At 46.4% G+C, this 24,119-nt stretch overlaps 1 protein-coding gene across 1 annotated transcript in view; it reads right to left on the reverse strand.

The window, feature by feature from the left end:
• ADGB (androglobin) overlaps positions 1-24,119 on the reverse strand; it is a 542,000-nt gene that overhangs the window by 136,704 nt on the left and 381,177 nt on the right. The window contains exon 26 of the mRNA XM_075596533.1: positions 14,760-14,947. Within this exon, the coding sequence (XP_075452648.1) occupies positions 14,760-14,947 (188 nt within the window). The remainder of the gene's footprint in view (positions 1-14,759; positions 14,948-24,119) is intronic.

Raw genomic sequence — 24,119 nt, forward strand, 5'->3', positions numbered from 1 at the left:
GCTGCGGGGAGGGTAGGGGAGGGGGGGAGTGCATATTTCTCTACTTATTTCGTACAGTAACCTCATATTTAGCAGACAATACATTTGTGCATGATGGAGGCTTAGTTACCTCTATGACATTTGAGTTCGATTGATGCAAATACCTTAGCTTTTGGTTGATATGCTAGACCATTGTCAGTTTAGAGCTTGGAAGGGGGGGGTGGGGGTGGAAGGGGGGGGGTGAGGGGGGTATATAGAGGGAGGGGAAGGGGGAAGGTGGGGGGGAGGACAGGGTGGGGGGCTGGGAGGGGGCAGGGGGGGTGGGGAAGGGATCGTGGGGGGGGGGTTGCTCCATTACTCCTTTTGTTTCCAAGCGACATTTTTTACATCATACTTTACATACATATTATTGTTCATTGAATTTTACTTATCCCCGGCACCGAGGTATGTTGCAAAATGTTTCCCTCCGGGAGCTTCCCGCGTGAGCCTGGTTGGCCTAGGCTGCGGTGCTAGGACCTGGGGCGTAGGAGCCCTTTGCCAGAGGGTCTGAGGATTCGAGGTGTCTCAGATGCTGCGGGGTCGGCAAGGGGGGGGGGAGCGAGGGAGGTGGGGGGGGGGAGGGGGAACAGAGGATGGGGAAGAGGGGCGGAAGGTCAGGGGTCTCTGCATAGGGGTCTGTTTGCTGGGGTGTCTTTGGTTATTTGTCCGGGGGTTCTGGGGGGTTGTTCCTGCTCGTGAGGGGGGGTGATTGCTTAGGCGGGGGAGGGGGGGCATCCTTTCGGGGGCCTGGGCTGTGCTGTTGTCTCTATTCACATTGCTGTGGGGACAGGACCCCTCCAGGGTGGAGGGAGAGTCCGGCAATGTCAGGGGGAAGAGTACTTACAGTTTGAAGACTTCGCCAAGATTCCGCGATTCACGTCTCCCCCCTTTCCTGCATCCCACCCCCCTCTGGAAACCGGGCCCCCCAAGCCTTGTGGAACTCGACTGGGCGGGCTGCCTCCGCAGAGACAAAAACTTTGGAACCTTGAAAACTGCAGCAACCATTTACGCTGCTTTCAAACTTGTGGGCTGCATATCCGGTCCTGCACGAGCTTCAGCTGGCGGCCTCTTCCTCATGGGATGACTGTTTGTCGGGATCCGGCATCTCAGGGTCCCGCTGTCCGCGGCACAGGAGATGGCCCTCCGCTGTCTGGTTCGGCTGTGCTGTCAGTGTTGGGCGGGAGTCGCATGCGACGTCGAACTCCTTACCGTCTGGACGTCCTCGAACGGGTTGAGACCTCTCTTCGTCTTGGCTCAGAATTGTTGTCTCCCTCTTCCTCGTGCCGGTCTGGGGTGTGATGCTGGTCTGTTGTCCAGGCGGCTGGCGGTGTTAGGCCCAGGGCCCGTACATACTGGGCCATATCCTCCGGGAATCTTATGGTGAGATATTTATCTTTGTTGCTCGCGGTGAGCTTGAAGGGAAACCCCCAACGATACCTAATCTCGTTCTCCCTCAGGAAGGCTGTTAGGGGTTTCATTTCTTTCCTTCTCAGCACCGTCGTCCTGGATAGGTCAGAGAAGACTTGAAGCTGTTCATTTTGAAAGGTGAGTGACTCTTTTCCTCTGCTTGCCTGCAGTATATTTTCTTTAGCTGTGTAACTGTGCAAACGCACAATGACGTCGCGTCTTCTACCCGGGTCTTCAGACCTAGGCCCCAGGGCCCTGTGGGCGCGGTCCATTTCTAGGTCGCGGTCTTGGAGGGTTTCACACAGCCACCTGAACAGGTCCATTAGGTAGGGGCAGAGGTGGCCAGGGAGAACCGTTTCAGGGATATTTCGAATACGGAGATTTTGTCTCCTATCCCTAATTTGGGTGGGATTTTTAGTCTGTGGAGACTCCCAACCCCTACGCTCACAAACATTTTTAACTCCTCCCTCTACTCGGGTACCTTTCATCCCTCCTTCAAACATGCAAGAGTCATACCATTACTCAAAAACAGCAAGCTTGACCCTACAAGTCTTTCTAACTATCAACCTGTCTCCCTCCTGCCTTTTGCCTCTAAACTCCTTGAACGTCTTGTATTCTCTTGCCTGCTCCATTTTCTCAACACCTATTCTCTCCTAGGACCTCTACAATCTGGCATCCGCACTGCCCACTCCACTGAAACAGCCCTCACTAAAATAACTAATAACCTCCATGCTGCCAAAGACCAGAGGTCATTACACTCTGCTCATATTACTCGATCTCTCTGCAGCATTTGATACCGTGGACCACCCTCTCCGCTTTCACATTCTCCATTCTCTCGGTATTCGTAACAAAGCTCTATCCTGGATCTCCTCTTATCTCTCACAGCGTACTTTCAGTGTCTCTTTTGCTAAACCTCCTCCTCTATCGATCTCTCTTTGGGGGTACCCCAGGGCTCTGTCCTGGGACCTCTCCTCTTTTCTCTGTACACACTCTCTCTCTAGGTGACCTAATCACATCTCTTGGGTTCAAATATCACCTCTATGCTGACGACACACAAATTTAATTTTTAACCCCTGACCTTACACCTGCTGTACAGACCAAAGTTTCTGAATGTCTCACTGCGATATCATTCTGGATGGTCCTCCGCCGACTTAAACTCAACATGTCAAAAACAGAGCTCCTCATATTTCATCCCAAACCTGGCCCTACTACTTCCTTCCCCATTACGGTTGGAAGTTCTGTCATACACCCAGTATCGCAAGCACGCTGCCTACTGGTCACACTCGATTCCTCTCTCACATTCTCCTCTCACATTCAAAACATATCTAAAACCTGTCGCTTTTTCCTCCACAATATTACAAAGATACGCCCTTTCCTCTGTTGCTCGGATGCTAAAACTCTGACACAGACCCTCATTATCTCCCATCTCGATTACTGTAACCTCCTGCTGTCCGGCCTTCCTGCCTCTCACCTGTCTCCTCTACAATTTATCCTAAACACTGCATCCAGAATCGCTCTAATGTTTCCTAAATCTGTCTCAGTGTCTCCTCTGCTGAAATCCCTCTCCTGGCTTCCTATCAAATCCCACATCTCACACTCAAATCTCCTCCTCACTTTTAACGCTTTACACTATTCTGCTCCTCCTTACATCTCAGCCCTAATTTCTCGCTATGCACCATCCCGACTCTTGCGTTCCGCTCAAGGATGTCTTTGTAAGGAATCTGGTGTCTCAGCGCCGTCAGCGTGACCATTGCCCACTCCCCGTCGGTACTCGGGCGCCCCAGCGCCTGCAGCGCAATTCCCACATACAGTACCTCTGTTGTTTGCCACTGGCACTCAGGCTCCTCGCCATCACAGGATTGCACCTACCAAAGAGGTGCCTGCTGAACCACAGCTTCTGCGTGTGTCTCCGGCTCCGCGCTCCATGCGCACACGTGCGTCTGTCACTGACCCCATGCGAATACGCACGTCAGTCACCGAATCCACGCGCACACGCGCGCCAGCCCCAGACGTTATGCACACGCATTCCCAGCTTACAGAGCACACGCCTAACAGAGGCCTTTTACCCACTGCCCCAGCAGTGAGGCGTCGCCCCCAAGCACCACATGATTTCATGCAAATCTATGACTACACTCAGCTGGGCTGCAACACCTCCCTCCTATCAGGGAGGACTCCTTGCAGTCCTCCAGGCCTGCCCCCTCTTTCCATTGGCCTGCCCAGCTTTATTATACTGTGCTTCCCATCACTCGTCGCTCGACATAGTTCTGTATGGAAGCATTTGACTACTCTCTCAGTGACTCCTCAGGTATCGACGTGGCTTGGACGATTAACCCCTCTGGCTCCCGACTTTGGCTCTACCTGGACTTCGTGACTTCCCCTATCCCTGACCTTGGCAACGGCAATAACTACTCTACCTCTACTACCGGTACCGGCAAGTATTGTCTTCTTTACTATACCTGGCCTGGCAACACTAACACCACACTCCGGACGCGCTCTCTTTGCTGCGGGTGCGTGTATCCCTACGTCCCACCTCAGCACAGGGAATGGGTCTGGTCTACGGGCAGCACCGGCGTAACATTATGTTGAGCCCACAAAACGCAGACCAGACTGAATTGAGTATGATTCCCATGAATCTGCTTCAGCATAATCAAGTCATGGCTGATCAAATTGTGGTGCCCACATGACCACTAGTCACACTGTCGGCTCAGGTACCTGACGCCTCAGTGCCCACAACTTCCGCTCAGGTTGCCGGAGTAGCTACCACATACTCCTCCGAAATGTGGATTCCTAACCCCAAACCTTACGCAGGTGAATCTCAAGATTTTCGGGGCTTCATTAATCAATGTGAGGTACAGTTTGAAATGGCCCCTCATCAGTTTTCTACTGGCCGAAAGAAGGTGGCCTACATTTTTTTTCCCCCAATCTTTTTCCTTTATTGGAAGCAAACAGGGAGCGTATACAGATACGTTGAATTCATATGTGTTCATATGCACATACCATATAGAATACAGTCATTGAAACCAGTAAAGCATTTTTGTTTTTTTGTTGGGGGTGGGGGGGGTGGCGGACAGGGGTGGGGAGGGGGAGGTAGTGTGGCAGACAAACAGAGGGGGGGGAGGGAAAGGTCTGGGGGAGGGGAGGGGAGGGGTCGGAGGGGGGTGTAAAGGTGTGGCCGAATCCTTTTAATTCTTCTCCCACTGGAGAGATCAGCTGGTTCAGGTGCTTGTTTATGGGAGAATTGGGCCTCTGCGGTCTAGCCATGGCCCCCAGGTGTTGTAAAAAAGGGGGATTTTCTGTGTGAGCATAGCCGTAAGTTTTTCCATGGTCATAACCGTGGTAATTCTTTTAGTGACCGTATTTTTAGAGGGTGCCTTTACTTGCTTCCAAGCAGCTGCGATAGAGCACCTTGCAGCAGTTAGGATGGCTGAGATAAGTTTAGTTAGGGGTGCAGGAAGGCCACCAACTTGTTTTCCCAACAGAAAGGTCAGAGGTTCCAGGGGAATTTCCAGCCCTGAGGTTTCACAGAGTAGTTTCTGGATCTTAGACCAGAACCCCTGTATCTCTGGGCATGACCACCAAATGTGGACCATGTCTCCTCTTTGACCACATCCCCTCCAGCACAGATCTGGCATGCTGGGGAATATCTGGCTCAGTCTACTCGGGGTTAGGTACCACTGGAATAGAATTTTATAGATATTTTCTTTTGTGATCGTGCAAATTGAGGTCTTTGATGCTGCCTCCTAAATGTCCTTCCACTCATCTATATCTAGTTGTAGGTTGAGGTCTGCACACCACTGTTGCATGTATGCATGGCTTGGGCTCTCCGATGTTGATCCTAATCCCCTATAAATCTCTGAGATCAATCCCTTCTGGTAACGACCCTCAATGCAAAGGGATTCAAATTTGGTCGGTTTGGAAAATTTAACGTTTTGGGAGAGCGCTATAAGAAAGTGCCTAATTTGAAGGAATTTAAACATGTTGAGGTCTTGTACTTGATATTTATCTTGGAGCTCCTGGAAGGACAGAATTTCCTCCTTCTTCAGCAAGTCTGCTACCCTTCTAATATTGAGGTCATAAAATTGTTGAAATTGTCTCTGAGAACACCCAGGCGGGAAATCAAAGATGGGGGTAAGTTGAGAGGGGGTGGTCAACAGGGCGTACTTCCCTTTGTTTCTAAGTCAAATGCTCCACGTACACCTCATTGCTCCCAGATCGTATTTCCTAGAACCTTTCTCCTTATCGCTCCGAACCCACAGAATCGCCGACAGGGGCAAAGGTGCCGCATAGTGGGATTCTATCTCGAGCCAACATGATGTGGCCGGGTTGTTATTCCACGTCACCGCTTGGCATAGCTGGGCTGCCTGGTTGTATTTAGTCACGTCAGGGACCCCCAAGCCCCCCCCCCCCAACTTGGGTGATAATAACACCGACCTTGGGACTCTTGGTTTTCGGTTATTCCATATAAATTGGAATATTTGGGCTTGGATATTTTTGAGCTCAGATATGGGAATGTCTATAGGAAGTGTTTGAAAAAAATATAGGAGTCTGGGGAGGATGTTCATTTTAGTTGAAGTGATCCTACCAAACCAGGAGATCTGAAGTTTATTCAAGGATTCTAAATCCTTTTTGATTTGGTTAAATAACGGGGGGTAGTTGGCCTGGTACAGGGAGTTGTAGGAGTTTGTTATTTTGACTCCAAGATACTTTATATGGGAGGAGTTCCATCTATATTTATAGTTATATTGGAGCAATTTCCAAGTCGGTTCTGGGAGGGAGATATTTAGGGCTTCAGATTTATCCGTGTTGATTTTGTAATCTGAAATTCTGCCAAATTGGTCCAAGAGTCTTTGGAGGTTGGGAATGGTGGTATGGGGGTCCGTGAGGGTCAGAATAATGTCGTCCGCGAATAGCGAGATTTTATGTTCGGTTTTGGCAATCTTAATGCCCTGTATTCTTGGGTCATTTCTGATTTTGGCTGCTAGAGGCTCGATAGATAGTGCGAATAGTAGAGGGGGCAGCCTTGTCTGGTGCCATTTTTGATCTGGATTGGGTCTGTCAGACCTCCGGGAGTTTTATATATGCTGTGGGGTTTTGATAGAGGGCTCTATCTCCCTCCAGAAAAGGGCCCTGGAACCCAAATTTAGACATTGTTTGGTCTAGGAAGGACCATTTGATTCTGTCGAATGCCTTCTCAGCATCGAGGCTTAAAATCATTGCTTGGGATTTGCTAAGGTGTACGTGGTCTATAATATCTATTATTTTCCGGGTGTTATCGGAAGCCTGCCTTTCCGATACAAACCCCACCTGATCAATGTGGATAAGTCTGGGGAGAATTGGATTTAATCTGTTTGCTAAGATCTTGCTGTAGATTTTGAGGTCTGTGTTAAGTAGGGAGATTGGTCTGTAGCTACCGCATTCAAGCGGGTCCCTACTTTCCTTGTGGATGATCGCTAGGTTGGCCGCAGTGATTGTGGCTGGGATTGGATTACCCTCTAAGAAGGAGTTGAACATATCAAGAAGATAGGGGGCCAGAGTCAACATAAATGTCTTGTAGTAAGCGTTGGAGAAGCCGTCGGAACCCGGGGTCTTGCTTGGTTTAAGCGGTTTAATGGCTTCGAATAATTCTTCCAGGGTGATTTTTTTTATTAAGATTTCCCATTTCATCCTCCGTTAGAGAGGGTAGATCGCAGTGTGCTAGAAATTGTGAGGTTAATTTAGCGCTACTGTGAGGTTGTTCCGAGGGGTGAAGGTTGTAAAGGTCCGCATAGAAATTGGGGAATTTCTGGGCAATTTCTTTTTCGACATAGGTAATTGGCCCAGCTCTAGTGCGGATCTTATTAATTTGGGATTTCGCTTTTATGCCCCTTAGCTTTGTGGCTATCAACCTGTCCGCTTTATTACCCCTGTCATAGAACCTCTGGTTGGTCCATCTGAGTGCTATCTCTACCTCTTCGAGTTGCGTTTGTTTTAATTCTGATCTTGTTTTATCCAATAACCTGTATAATGTTTTGGAGGGGTTACTTTTGTGTTGTTGTTCTAATTCTAAGATTTTCTCTGTTAGCTCTTTTTGTAATTTATATTTCATTTTTTTCCCGGTAGGCGGCTATAGAAATAAGGTCACCTCTGATGGAGGCTTTATGAGCTTCCCATAGCATCGCTGGGGCAGAGACGGATCCTTTATTTATCTTGAAAAAGCTAGAGAGCTTTTGTTTGATTGTTAGTTCTATTTCAGGGTCATTGAGGAGGGAATCGTTTAGTTTCCATTTGTACGCATTGCTTTTAACGAAGGGCAGAGAGAGGGACAGTTCGCCTGGGGCGTGATCGGACCAGGTTATTGTGCCAATGTCTGCGTGAGAGGACGCCTGTAAGACATTATTGGTACCTAGAAAGTAGTCAATCCTTGAGTAAGACTGATGGGGAGCTGAGAAAAAAGTGTAATCCCTCTGACCTTGGTGCTGGGCGCTCGAGATATCAACCAGAGAGAAACTTTCTATAATATTTCATAATTTTTTGGCTTTCTTCTGAGTTTGGGTAGAGTGTTGAGTCGCAGGGGTGGTTGATTTGTCACAGGCCGGGGAGAGAACCATGTTGAAGTCTCCAGCAATAATTAATGAGGTGAGGGATTGTTGGTCAAGGGAGTCAAGAAGTTTTTTCAGAAAGGGTATCTGGTTTTCGTTGGGGGCATAAAGGTTGAGTAGAGTGATGGGGGTACCCGATAAGGTGCCTTGGAGGAGAAGTTATCTCCCTTCAGGGTCTGGGAGGGATTTAGTGAGGGAAAAGGGGACATTGCTCTTGATTAATATATCTACCCCTCTTTTCTTGTTCGGAGAGGATGCATAGAATGCTTGGGGGAAAGCCCTTGCAAACGTGTTTGGTGGAGAATGAGAGTTAAAGTGAGTCTCTTGTATAAATATAATATCTCCCTTGGATTTCTTAAATTCTTGTAGTGCTAGCTTTCTTTTCTTAACGGAATTGAGCCCCTTCACGTTAAGTGATATAATTTTAATGGAAGACATTAGTTATATTTTATATTTACGGAGTTGAAAACTCCACCCCCCTTTAATTTCCCATGGAGGGGGCTTGAGTTGGGATTGTGGGGGAGTTGGGAGGGAGATGGTGGGACCTCTCTCGAATCCCTGGGTGATAGGTTTGCCAGGGTCGACGGGATCGGGGCTGGGAGAAGGGCACTAGGGGGAGAAGGGGGGATGGGGGGGAAACACCAGGGGAGGAGGAAACACTAAGGGGGGAGAGACAAATGGGCTCTGTGGTAGCCCTACAAGAACAACCTCAGACACCGTGGTGAAAGAGGTAAGGGGGGTCAATACCCCAGGAGAGCTTCCTGAGTCAGGGAAAATGGTGCAGGTCGGAAGCCTCAGACCGAGCACCCTCCAATGATTTCACATATAATCACATAACGTGTAGAATAACATAGCAGACAATTATATTCTTTAACAATCAAGAACAACAGTATTAACTTTTACACATATCGATCAACTTGGTTTGCAAATAAACTTCATTGAAAACATGTTCGGGGTGGGGGGGGGGGGGGAACCAGAGATCTCATGCATATATTGTGGGGGGGGGGGGGAAGGGGAAGGTATGTAGATTATTTTCCAAACTCTATTAGCAGTGTTGATTTTTTTAAGACTCAATGGGGGTCTTTGTGCAATGGACCAGGGGAGGTGATGGGGGGAGGGTAAGTGGGGGTGGGGAGGAAAAGATAGGGGGAGGGGAGGGAGGAAGGGGGGGAGGGAAAAAGAGGGATGGGAGGTGAAGCAGGGGAGGGGAAGAGGAGGTAAGGGAGAGTGGAGGGGGGCGAGGGAGCATAGAAAGGACAAAACACCCAACATTTTTGACGATGCAAGGGGCAGGGCATTTCCCAAACTACTTGGGGGTTTCGGGGGTGCAAAAAGGGGGGTATATACGACCTTCCACTCATCGGATTTCGCACTCGGTGCTTCTGTGGCCTACATTTTTAACCTGTTGACGGGTAGCGCACTGGCTTGGGCGTCCCCCATCTGGGAGCTGTGAGATGACCTTACACAGAATTATTCAGCCTTCAAGACGGAATTCATGCAGGTGTTTGATATCCCTGCACGTCAGGAGGTGGCGTCTTCTCTTTTACAGATTACTCAAGGGCGAAGACTGGTGATTGAATACGCCATAGAGTTACGGACCCTTGCAGCAGAAACCAACTGGGGACAGGAGGCCTTCGTCGCCGTATTCTGGCAAGGACTGTCAGACAGCATCAAGGATGCACTTGTTCTCCAAACCTGGCCAGGTCTTTTGGAGGATCTCATCACTCTGGCGATTAGAGTGGACCAATGTATTCAGGTACGCCGCACGGAGCGCCAGCGCACTTGCTCGGTAACCTCTTCGACTCCCTCTCTCAGCACTACTACGGTTACCAGGCCCACTACGCCGCCCGTCCTACTATGGAGATGTCCGAACCGATGCATTTGGTGGTTGAACGGGTTCGCACACCAATACGGCAATTCCGCCGCGCCGGGGAATTGTGCTATTACTGCAGATCTGCAAAAACATCTGACCCAAGAAAGTCCTACATGTCCGGGAAACGGGAACACCCTGTGAGTATGAAGGGGCTCTCTCCTCGTCCCCTTCCCCAAAAAGTATTTCCTAAGAAACTAACCATACCCGTGTGTCTCTCAGGCCGTAAGTTCCGCATATCCACAGTAGCCTTCATAGACTCCGGAGCCGAGGGCAATTTCGTGGACCAAGAGTTCGCCAAACACTACCAGATACCGCTCGTGGAGAAAAAGATCCCCATCGCCTTGGTCAGAATTGATGGGTATCCACTAACTCCGACATTTATCTCATTAGAGACTGTTCCTGTTGTACTTTCCTCTGATAATCACAAGGAGACCTTGACCCTTGACGTCATCCTGGCTCCCGGAACACCCATAACCCTAGGATTGCCATGGTTGCAACTACACAACCCACAGATCGATTGGGCATCCACCAACCCTATCACTTGGGAACCAAGGTCAGACGAACCACAGCGACTCCTAGCGAATACCACTGCTCCTGAGACGAACCTCTCCACGGTTTACTGCCAGTTTCTGGACATATTTAATAAGGTACAATCGGACCTTCTACCTCCTCACAGGTCATATGACTGTCCTATTGACCTGATTCCTGGTTACACGTTACCTAAGTCCAAGACATATCCTCTGTCCCTTCTCGAAACTAAGGCTATGGACGAGTACATCCAGGAGAACCTGAAAAAAGGTTTTATTCGCCCGTCCAATTCACCAACTGGAGCAGGGTTCTTCTTCGTAAAGAAGAAAGATGGAATTTTAAGACATTGTATTGATTATAGAGGGTTTAACCGTATCACCGTAAAGAATAGATACCCACTCCCCTTATCACTGAACTTTTTGATAGGTTGCAAGGTGCCAAAGTCTTCTCCAAGCTGGACCTTAGGGGAGCTTACAATCTAGTACGTATACGTCAAGGAGACGAATGGAAAACGGCCTTCAACACGCGTAGCGGCCACTACAAATACCTTGTGATGCCCTTCGGACTGTGCAATGCTCCGGCCGTTTTTTCAAGATTTCATTAACGATGTACTGTATTCCGCAAGGTACTCAATGACTTTGTCATAGTCTATCTGGATGACATCCTGATTTTTTCAAAGAACTTACAGGACCACTTCCTTCATACATCTTATGTGCTCTCACGCCTTCGTAAACATCGATTGTATGCCAAGATGGAGAAATGTACCTTCCATCTAACTTCGACCCAGTTTCTAGGCTACATTATTTCCAGCGATGGTTTCATGATGGACCAGGACAAATTAAAAGCCGTTACTGACTGGCCTAGATCTGATTCTCTTAAATCCGTCCAGCGCTTCCTGGGATTTGCCAACTACTACCGCAAGTTTATCTGTGATTTCTCCAGAATTGTTGCACCTATTACTGCCCTTACTAAGAAGGGGGCCGATCCATCGGTTTGGTCACCAGAGGACATTATCGCCTTCAACACTCTTAAGGAGGCTTTCGTGTCCGCACCGGTTCTCCATCACCCCAACACCGATCTCCCTTTCGTGTTGGAGGTGGACGCCTCTTATTCTGGTGCAGGTGCCATTCTATCCCAGAAACCTTCACCTCAAGAAAAATTGCATCCCTGCGCATTCTTTTCGAAGAAATTTACCTCAGCTGAGAGGAACTACGACGTGGGGAACAGGGAGTTACTAGCCGTTAAAATGGCACTTCAAGAATGGAGGCATCTCCTGGATAGCTCGAAGGAGCTGTTCACCATCCTCACTGACCATAAGAATTTACTATATAGAGAATGCTCGCCGTCTGGGTCCACAGCAAGCCCGCTGGTCTTTGTTCTTTTCCAGATTTAATTTCCAACTGTCGTATATTCCTGGGACTAAAAATGTCAAAGCCGATGCTCTCTCAAGACAACATTCTTCTGAAGAAAGACCAGAGGATTCTATGGAGACCATTTTACCTTATGAGAAGATTTTTGCCGCATCTTCCTTCAGAAGCTTTGACAAGATCGTCAAATCACAAATGTTCATTCCAAAGAACCTGAAGGTCCCCAGGGGCAAGCTCTTCGTGAGACCTAATTTCATACCCAAGGTTCTGGATTGGGGACACGTCTCAAGGGCAGCAGGTCACCCTGGCTACAAAAAGACTTTGGACCTTATACGTCGCAACTTTTGGTGGCCCAGGATGTCCAAAGACATTTTCGAATATACGCACGCTTGTTCTGTCGGTACGCAAAGCAAGACAATTCATCAAAGGCCTCACAGTCTTCTTTCTCTGCCCATCCCAGAACGCACATGGTTACACATATCAATGGATTTTATTGTGGAGTTGCCCAGGTCCAAAGGGATGAATACGATATTATTGGCGGTGGATCGTTTTTCCAAAATGGCTCACTTTATCCCGCTCAAAGGACTTCCCACCTCACACACCCTTGCTGATATCTTCACTGATCACATCTTTCGCATTCATGGTATTCCTTCGTCCATCGTGTCTGACAGAGGGTCGCAGTTTGTATCTACATTTTTGGAGAACTTTTACAAAAAGACTAGGGATCTCATCTTCTTTTTCCTCAACTTACCATCCTCAGTCCAACGGTCAAACAGAAAGGGTCAATCAGTCCCTGGAGAAATACTTGAGGTGTTTCATTTCCAATTCTCAGGATGATTGGGCACAACTTCTGCCATGGGCCGAATATGCTTTTAACTCTGCTACCAACGAGTCCACCCGAGAGTCACCATTTTTCGTCAATTATGGTTTTCATCCCCCATGTCCTCCCGTCTCCAACATTCCTTCTGGAGTTCCGGCCGTAGATGACCGCATCTCATCTCTACAATCGGCATGGTTCAAGATTCAGTCTGCTCTTCTTACCGCTTCTCAACGGGCCAAACATCAGGCTGATCGCCTCCGCCGTCCGGAACCCAGATACAAGCCAGGGGATATGGTATGGCTGTCCTCAAGAAACATTAATTTGAAGGTACCTTCCCCCAAATTGGCGCAGAGGTTCCTGGGTCCTTTTCCTATCATCGAACGGATTAATCCGGTTGCATTCCGGCTTCAACTTCCCGACAGCATGAAAATGCCAAACGTTTTTCACACATCTCTACTCAAGCCATTCGTATCCAGTCATTTCTTCCCCGACCATAACAGTAGGCCTGAGCCGGTTATTAACCAGAATAGGGAAGAATATGAGGTCCAGTCCCTGGTGCATTCTCGCATATCCAGGGGTCAACTGCAGTTCCTCGTGCACTGCAAGGGTTTCGGCCCGGAGGAAAGGTCTTGGGTTCCACTTCGTGACATCCACGCTCCTGGTCTTCTGAAGACTTTCAGGAAGAAGTTTCCGAACAAACCATTTAAGGACCGTCCTTAGGCCGTTCCTGAGGAGGGGGGTACTGTAAGGAATCTGGTGTCTCAGTGCCGTCAGTGCGACCATTGCCCACCCCCCGTTGTTACTCGGACGTCCCAGCGCCTGCAGTGCAATTCCCACATACCTCCGTCATCTGCCACTGACACTCAGGCTCCTCACCATCACAGGATTGCACCTACCGAAGAGGTGCCTGCTGAACCACAGCTTCTGCGTGTCTCCGGCTCCGCGCTCTATGCGCACACGCGCGTCTGTCACTGACCCCATTCGCATACGCACGTCAGTCACCGAATCCACGCGCACATGCGCGCCAGCCCCAGATGTTATGCACACGCATTCACCGCTTACAAAGCACACGCCTAACAGAGGCCTTTTACCCACTGCCCCCGCAGGGAGGCGTCACCCTCAAGCACCACATGATTCCATGCAAATCTATGACTACACTCAGCTGGGCTGTAACACCTCCCTCCTATCAGGGAGGACTCCTTACAGTCCTCCAGGCCTACCCCCTCTTCCCATTGGCCTGCCAAGCTTTATTATGCCTGTGCTTCCTGTTCACTCGTCGCTCGACATAGTTCTGTATGGAAGCATTTGACTACTCTCTCAGTGACTCCTCAGGTATCGACGCGGCTTGGACGACTAACCCCTCTGGCTCCCGACTTTGGCTCTACCAGGACTTCGTGACTTCCCCTATCCCTGACCTTGGCATCGGCAATAACTACTCTACCTCTACTACCAGTACCGGCAAGTATTGTCTTCTTTACTATACCTGGCCTGGCAACACCACACTCCAGACGCGCTCCCTTTGCTGCGGGTGCGTGTATCCCTATGTCCCACCTCAGCACAGGGGACGGGTCTGGTCTGCGGCCAGCACCGGCTTAACAGTCTTCTCTATACCCCCTTTGTATCTAATGCCCTCTCCCACCTTAAATCTTTCTCACTGACTGCCCCACACCTCTGGAATGCCCTTCCCCTCAATACCCGACTAGCACCCTCTCTATCCACTTTTAAGACCCACCTTAAAAAACACCTGCTTAACGAACCATATGAGTAGCTCATTGGCTAATACTATACACCTGATACATAAAGCTTGGCCCTTTGCGAACACACTTACCAGAATGCCCTCCTGAAGCACTATGTACAGTATATTAATGGAGCTATATAAATAAAGATATACATACATACATACATACATACATACATACATGGTAAAACTAACTATAAGTACTCATAAAATAAGAACATAAAACAACAAAGCCAATCGTTCAGGTTACACTGAAATACTTTCTGCTGAAATTACAATTTTGTTAGTACTGTAGTTCAATATTTTAAACCTTTATGAAGTCTATTATGTTAATACCTTTAAAATACAATTTGTTCTATTGAAAGAAACTAGCAATTTACAATCAGAATAGAGGTGTTAAAAAAAAAAACTTTTGCCGTCTTTGATTTACCTGAACATAATGTTCTTGTTGTTAGGAATGTAATAGTCTCTGATTTCTTTTACAGAAAAGCAACTGTTTGCAGCATCACGAGAGAGAGAAGGAAGAGGATTACAGGATCCAATGAGTCGCAGCCTCCATTTCCCAGATGCCACAGATAATTCACCAGTATGAGCTTCTGCCATGAATGTATACCCCTTCTGGAAAATGAAAATAAAAGTCTTAAACATGTATTCACATTCAGTTCATACTTATGGCAGTCATGCTATTTTAATGGATTTCTTGTTATTCAATGTAAAAGACAAATCACAGAATTTTATTAGGCAGACATTTTCATGGGATATTGTATGCATCCAAATCCTTTAACTCAGATGGCATACAAATCACTGCTGATGCAGTTTTAACAGTACCTGATGATATAATTTGCCTGAAGCGACTGAATTAGCTAAAAAAAAATATCATACAATTGTCAAAATTGAATATGCCAAAAGGAATATATAATACAGGATATAATCGAGACATTTCCACCTTGTGGAAGAAAAAGGCTAATACTTTTTCTGCCACATAACACTGACATAATAAAATCAATTAAAGAACACCAGATGTTATTGATTTCATGTATCAGTCATAATTATATATTGTATTGTATGTCTTTATTGTATTGTATGTTTTTATTTATATAGCGCCATTAATGTACATAGCGCTTCACATGGGTGTGTGTGTGTGTGTTCTTCTCTTCTCTCTTTTTGTATGATTGCTCAAGTATCGCAGTTATATGGTTGTAAACAGAAGAAATATACTGCTAGACTTTTCTGGAGCAAAACGATTACAGCTTAATGTATTTTTTCAAAGATACAGACAGTGGTTTCTTGCTTCTAGCATGTCTACACAGAATAGAATATTAAAAACGTGATCATGCATATTACGTAGTTACATAGTAGATGAGGTTGAAAAAAGCAGGAATAGGATATTCAGCGCTCGTGCTGCAGAAGGAATTGTAGGAAAAATCCCTGTGCTGCTCGTGCATGGAGCGTCTCCCCAGATGCTCCCACTTCAGAGGTGATCCCCCCTCAAAAAGGGGGGAGGGCACCCTGAGAAACAAAGAAAGAAAATTGCACAGAAGCGCATAAGAGATGGAGTTAATAACAGTATTTTAATAAAACACACACATAAATAGCTGAGAGGATCCAACCCCTTCTCAGCTCAGGAAGTAAAATGCCCAGAAAATAAAACCATACATATGGTCTCTTAACATAAAATGTCTAGGGAAAATACATCACATACAACAAAAAAAAACAATCAGTGTAAAAATAAACAAAGAAAGTACTAACAGCCCAAGGGGATTTAAATGAAAACCGCCATAGAGGACTATAAAGCCGCTGACAGGGGGAGACGAACACTTACACTGGGGCAAAGGTGGGGGTCCACAGATGACCGCACAGGATCCGGATCGCGGCACCAGGGAAGATGAAACAGCCACCACTTGAGCCTCAGGCAGGCTCCGTCTCAGCCTCTCAGCAAACACGCGCAGGATGACCTGTCGTGACCTCTACGCGTTTCGCACCACGTGCTTCGTCAGGAGGTCACGTACAGCGTCATCCGCGCGTATTTATAGAAGGAAGGGAGTTAGTAAGGACAGCCCCCTCAGACGCCAAGTCTAACGCCCTTAGATTGGCAGCTAAATACTTAAAGTGATGCTACCTCTTTTCCTTACAGTGTCACATGTTGCGATAGTCACGTGATACAGGTCTACCAGAGTCAATACAAAACGGGAACTGTAACACAGCAACTGCAGCACTGCCAGAGACCATCACTAAGTATAAAGACAAGAAACACACAGATACCAATTTATATATTAATTAAACATAATAAATGTACACATGAAAAGATATATATAATTCTAATACATATATAATAAAAATGAGAGATTAATTACATTTTAATAAAAAGAAGAGAGAAAAAAAAAAAAAAGAAAATAAACATTATTTATCTTAAAAAAGGTTTAAGTTCAATGAGTTCATTAAAACCAATAGGATGTCTAGTTTGCATTTCGTAAATCCAATACTGTTCACGTTTCAATAAATGATTTTCTCTATCTCCTTGTCTGCTGTTCATTTGTATATGTTCAAGCCCTTTAAATGTAATACAAGCGGGGTCATTATTGTGTATCTCTTTAAAGTGTTTTAGTAGCGGGGTAAGCGGCATACCTTTAGCCAGAGTTTTAGGTATGTTTTTTACGTTTCTCAGATGTTCTAACATACGCATTTTTAGTGGCCGTTTTGTCTTGCCAATGTATTGTAAATTACAATTACACTGCAGGACATACACCACATGCGTGGTCTGACAATTAATAAAACTGTTGATATTATACATCCTTTTAGTAGCACAGGACGTGACAGTTGTTCCTTTACAAATGTGGTTGCACGCCCTGCACTTCCCGCATTTATACGTGCCTTTAATACCCAAGCGATCTTTAATGTCACCAGATACAACATTTTTCCTTGTTATTTGGCTAGGGGCCAACATATTTTTTAGGTTTGGCGCACGTTTAAACACTACCCCTGGTTGTGAGTTTAACTGAGGGCCCAATACAGGGTCCATTTTCAATAGAAGAATCTCTTTTAAGAGAAAGCGATCCAGATTTTGTTAACTCTAGTAGCTATCTACATTTGGGATTTAAGCCCAATTCAGTTTTCTATCCATACACCTCCAGAGGACCCAATATCGAAATGTTTGGAAAATTGGTGGAGAGAGACTTTAAAGAAATGTGTAAAATGAGATCCTCTAAACACCATTCCAATCTAACTTGGGAGGAACATAAAAGCATTAATACCTTGAAAGTCAACCAAGATATAGTGTTGAGATCAGCGGACAAAGGGGGTGGAATAGTCCTCCTGAACAAAGAGGACTATTTTAAGGAGGCATATCGCATTTTGGGAGACAGAACCACTTATGTACCCTTAAAAAAGGACCCCACAGAGGAATACTCAGGCCTCATTAAAAAGCATCTGAGTGAGGCGTTTGTTATTGGGATCCTGTCAAAGGCAGAATATGAGTATATGTTTATGCAAGACAAAACGGCCACTAAAAATGCGTATGTTAGAACATCTGAGAAACGTAAAAAACATACCTAAAACTCTGGCTAAAGGTATGCCGCTTACCCCGCTACTAAAACACTTTAAAGAGATACACAATAATGACCCCGCTTGTATTACATTTAAAGGGCTTGAACATATACAAATGAACAGCAGACAAGGAGATAGAGAAAATCCTTTATTGAAACGTGAACAGTATTGGATTTACGAAATGCAAACTAGACATCCTATTGGTTTTAATGAACTCATTGAACTTAAACCTTTTTTAAGATAAATAATGTTTATTTTCTTTTTTTTTTTTTTCTCTCTTCTTTTTATTAAAATGTAATTAATCTCTCATTTTTATTATATATGTATTAGAATTATATATATCTTTTCATGTGTACATTTATTATGTTTAATTAATATATGAATTGGTATCTGTGTGTTTCTTGTCTTTATACTTAGTGATGGTCTCTGGCAGTGCTGCAGTTGCTGTGTTACAGTTCCCGTTTTGTATTGACTCTGGTAGACCTGTATCACGTGACTATCGCAACATGTGACACTGTCAGGAAAAGAGGTAGCATCACTTTAAGTATTTAGCTGCCAATCTAAGGGCGTTAGACTTGGCGTCTGAGGGGGCTGTCCTTACTAACTCCCTTCCTTCTATAAATACGCGCGGATGACGCTGTACGTGACCTCCTGACGAAGCACGTGGTGCGAAACGCGTAGAGGTCACGACAGGTCATCCTGCGCGTGTTTGCTGAGAGGCTGAGACGGAGCCTGCCTGAGGCTCAAGTGGTGGCTGTTTCATCTTCCCTGGTGCCGCGATCCGGATCCTGTGCGGTCATCTGTGGACCCCCACCTTTGCCCCAGTGTAAGTGTTCGTCTCCCCCTGTCAGCGGCTTTATAGTCCTCTATGGCGGTTTTCATTTAAATCCCCTTGGGCTGTTAGTACTTTCTTTGTTTATTTTTACACTGATTGTTTTTTTTTGTTGGATGTGATGTATTTTCCCTAGACATTTTATGTTAAGAGACCATATGTATGGTTTTATTTTCTGGGCATTTTACTTCCTGAGCTGAGAAGGGGTTGGATCCTCTCAGCTATTTATGTGTGTGTTTTATTAAAATACTGTTATTAACTCCATCTCTTGTGCGCTTCTGTGCAATTTTCTTTTTTTGAGGTTGAAAAAAGACATATGTCCATCAAGTTCAACCTATGCTAAATTTAGATGACAGATTATTTATCCCATATTTGTACAGTACTTAAAGTATTGTAATCCAGGAGGAAAACAACAAAAAAACCCAGTGAAACATTATCCAATGATGTTTCATAACAGGAAAAATAAAGTCCTTCCTGACTCCAATAATAGCAATGAGATTTCTCCCTGGATCAACATCCTTCCCATATTTACTTAATTTATATATCTCTGTATACCTTTCCTTTCTAAAAAGATGTAACTTTTTTGAAGAAATCTATGGTACACTACCGACACACTTTATTGCAGCACGGCTAGCACCGCAAGCCGGGGGATGCCCCGGCGTGCTAGCCGCACTCCCTCAGCGTGCCGCGCATCACCGATGCGCGGTCACGCGTCATCGGTAGCCTGCGCCCCCTGCACGCGCGTCCTGGTGTCCCGCGATGTGGGGGACGGCGGCAGGGGGTTCCGGGGGACCCGGCGGACCCGGCAGCGGGAGGGAGAGCGCCCCGATCGGAGGGCGCTCCTCCGCTGCTTCGGCGCACGCCCGGCACCCTCCGGCGCGCGCCAGGTTACTGCTGCGGCCGAGAACGGGCAAATGCTCGAATAAACTCGGCCGCAGCAGTATCTGTTATCGCAGTCTCCATGAGTAATGCGTTACACATTTTAACTGCCCATACTGTAAAGGACCTTTTTCTTTTTGTTGCAGGTGAAATCTTTTTTTTTTTTTTTTATACAGCTTTGAAGCAGGGGGTCTGCAGAACTGAACCCCATTATTTCAGCCCTGGGGACCTCCGTAGTAGGTGCCAGTTTTCCTGTGTTTTTTAAAGCTCCCGCATCACATGGGCCATTAGGAAGCCGCACCAGATTACATCACGGCTTCCTACTGGCCAGCAGGGCGCGGGAGCTTTAAAAAGTGGCCATTACGTGATCCCTGCTAGCTGAGCAGAGCGGCTACCGGCACCTACTACTGATCTAAATATCTCCCACAATAGAGGGGCCCGGAACAGCAATTTAACAGGGTTCAGCTCCGGAGACCCCCACATCAATCCGCTGTAAAAAAAAATGTTGCTAAAAAAATATTTGCTGGCTTAGATTTGCCTGTTACCTTTGTATTGCCCATGGGATGAATAGTTATTTTGAAAGCTCCTTGTATTGATATTTGTATATAGTTATTATATCTCCTCTTAGACGTCACTTTTCTAATGTAAACAAATCAAATTGTGCTAGCATCTCCTCATAAGTCAGATTTTCCATCCCCTTTATTAATTTGCTTTCTCTTCCCTGCACTTTTCCAGTTCCATGTCTTTTTTATGGAGTAATCTGTATTCCATATTCAAGGTGTGGTCTTACTAATGCTTGATACAGTGGTAGAATTATGCTTACAGTACTTCCCTTCCATCCATACCCCGTTTAATGCAGATAAGATCTTACTGTATTTGCCTTTGCAGCTACTGCATGACATTGGGCAATATTGCGAAGTCTGCTGTCTACGAGCACTCCTAAATCCTTCTCCAACAAGGTTTGACCTAATTTTGCCCCATTTAATTTGTAAGTTACCTGTTTATTATTGTTTCCCAAATGCATAACCTTACATTTCCAGTCTATCCAAGTCCACCTGGAGAACAATTACATTATGCTCTGATATTACTACGTTACACATTTTAGTGTTATTAGCAAAGATGGAGACTTTGTTCTCTATGTCAACCTCAAGGTCCTTTTAAACAAGTTGAAAATAAGGGGTCCCAGTACTGATCCTTGAGGCACTCCCCTAACCTCTTTAGCCCTATCTAAAAAGGTTCCATTTATGACAACTCTATGTCTATCTTTCAAGCAGTTTTAAATCCAGGTGCAATATATTTTACATCTGTGCGGTCAAATATAAACCTGTTACAGTATGATACAATATGAATTCCATTTCCATTCAAAGTGAGCTGCCTACATGTATTTGTACTATTGCATTTTCCTTGAAACTCTGTGTCCAATAAGTTCTTGAAACATATATGTGAAGTTGTTAACCCTTAATATGGCAGTCTCCGGGCAGATCCAGTAGTTCAGAGCTGTGGGCTTCCGTTGTCATTCACCGGATCCTAGACAATCAGAGGGATCAGGTGAGGGTGTCGCGAACTACCTTCCACGTAAGTGTGTAGCCCCTTTTCTCCGTAACTAAAAGAATTACTGGTACTGCCATTACCTAACTGGCTACCAGAAGGCCTGAGCCTTCGCCACTGGGAGCCTGGGGTGGTCTTGTCCGCTTTGGTGCAGCGCATCCACCTGCGAGGGATCCCAGCGTAGTGGGATGAACCCCTCAAAGGAACCAATACTAACAGTAATCACACACTCATGTATATAATAACGGGTTTTAGTGAACATATATCACGACAGCCTGAACCACTCAGTAATTGTACCTATAACACGGATACAGTACACCAGAAGAGTGTCCCCAAAGTACATTGGGTGCTAGGCACCAATACCCTGATGTCCTTCCCCAATATCAGGCCCACCCAAAAGTGTATGGAGTAGCGCTACCCCGTGAGTCGTTGGTGCACTTGAGTGTGGGACCTGCCCAGGAACTCCAGTACCCAGGTGCTGCCGAATAATAAACAGGAATCCGCTGATCTAGCGACGTCGTCAACCTCGAAGGCGTCTGCCTCTGCGTGGGGTGAACTCCTGCTGGAGGGTCTCACCTTAAGAATTAGAGAGTTCATTAACGTACATTAGATGGTTTGGTCCCAGACCACAGGCCGCGAGTCACCGCATGGCGTCCTCTCGATGATGTCTATCACTATCTGACTACTGGAGAAATGTCCCTATCTGGAGCCTTTCCCTGAAGCAGCCACAACCTAAATGTGAGTGGGGCCTATCTGGGACATAAGGGGCAATCTGGGCCTAGTCCGGGAGCCATTTGCACCCGGACACTACCTTCCACTTCTGAGTCCTGGCTCCAATTTGCATCGCGCGGTCTAAGCGCGCCAAATGTAGCAAATCTTTCCTCAGAGGATCCAGGGAGCCCTATAGGCTGCTCTGCGTCATGTGATCGGCCACCCCAGGGTAGCCTGGGATATGTAGTTCTCCTGTGGAGCATATAGAAGATGGCCACCGCTCTATCGGGCCATTGCGAGTGCGCAACTTTCCCAAATGGCCACCGCAACCTCAGTATGCTCTGCGCATGCGTGAGCCATATCATACGCATGCGCGACAGGCAACATGGCAGCCCCCGCTAGCCGGAGCTCCCTCCCTCTACTGCTGCACGCAGCCACAGCCTCCCTGCATGACCCCACAGCCGTAGAAGCCTTCCCCGCTTCCGTATCTGAGCAAAAGGGGGGCGGGAGGGAACAGGGGACCCGGCTACAAGTGCTATTTAAGGTTTGTTTTCTCAGAGCACAGGTAACTCTTTGATAAAGTGCCTCCATGGCAAGAAACACATCAGGGGACCTAGCCCATTTGTCTGTCAATTCTTTGGCTGTTATGCCTATTAAATAATACATTTTACCTGCCTCCAGCCCTTCATTCTTTTGCTGTGCTCAGCTTTTTTGAAGTGAAACTTCTTTGCTGGCACCTACAGAGTTGTGACAGGAAAATTCCCTTGTGTTGTAACAAAATTCCATGATGGAAGTGACGTCACTGCTGGCAGAAGAGGCCATCAGTGATGTCGGTGGAGGGAGAGGAAAGACACTGACTGACACACACACACACACACACACACACACACTGAATGACAGACACACACAGACTGACACTTACATACACACACGGACTGACACACACACACACAAACACACACACTGACTGGCACACATACACTGACTGACAGAAACACACACTGACTGACACACACACACACTGACACACACACATTGACTCACACACACACAATGACTGACACACACACACACACACACAGAGACACACACACACACAGACAGACAGACACACACAGACAGACAGACACACACACACACAAGGAATTCACAGTTACTATAAATATAGAAGTGCAAATAGCTAAAACACACGTTCTAAGTCAAACTTCTTTGCGTTTTAGCACTCAAATTGTGTTTTGATTTTTAATTAAAAACATCACCATCACAAATACAATTTCTGTGACAAACCAGTGACAAAAGACAAAGAAGTTTCACTTAAAATGTGCGTGCTCGGCACACACACTTTTTTCACTACAATTCTTATAAACAGATGTAACCAGACTTACTTTCCTCTGTGCCGCATTCATGTGTGGCCGCCGCACCGCAGTCCAGCTGCAGGCGATCACGGCCCCGAAAACAGAAAGTGACCCAGGAACATTAACCCTGCGGGGGTCCGTACTTCTGAAATGGACCACCATAGCGGTATCCTGCCGGGTCTGCCACAAGTCTGTAAGAGCTGTGCAGAGGAGTCCCAGGGAGAAGCAGTATCTCTGTGTCTCTCCAAAGCAGCTCCAAAAGGAGCAATTCATTGGCTTTGTATTATTATTTTAACATAGCATTGAAACAGGGGGTCTCCGGAGCTGAACCCCATTAATTTCAGCTTCGGGGATCCCGTTTCCCGAGATACAGACCTCCTTAGGGGATTGCGATATCTCTAGTAAGTTTAAAGCTCCGGCGTCATGTGGGCCAATAGGAAGCCACACTGGATGACGTCATAGTTTCCTATTGGCCCACAGGGTGCGGGAGCTTTGAAAACCCTGCTAGCAGAGTGAAGCGACTACTGGCACCGGTACAACTTTTATTTATTTAGGGTATTCGTTGATTGGCACTGTGCCTAGATACCCACATTGCCTTCAATGGATTAAAAGGCTAGCATTTGATTATGTTATTATTTTAGTGTAAGGTTTCTTTTGTAAAATGTAATTTTATCAAATGCTTCTCAATGGACAAATGCGCTAGTGGCCAGATAGATAACCTATATTGCTAATAGCACCCTTGCCCATTACTGTGTGTGTGTGGTGGCGACGGTACTCTTGTTAGGGGTAGGGGGTTGGTGATGGGGGTAGTTGTCCAGGGGTGAGTGGCAAGAGGTTAACCCCTTCATTACCTTGGTGGTTAGCCCATACAGTACTGAAGAGGGGTAAGTAATTTATTGTAATATTGTACATGTATTATTTT

The sequence above is a fragment of the Ascaphus truei genome, chromosome 4 (genome assembly GCF_040206685.1).
Source record: "Ascaphus truei isolate aAscTru1 chromosome 4, aAscTru1.hap1, whole genome shotgun sequence".
In the NCBI taxonomy this organism is placed as follows: Eukaryota; Metazoa; Chordata; class Amphibia; order Anura; family Ascaphidae; genus Ascaphus; species Ascaphus truei.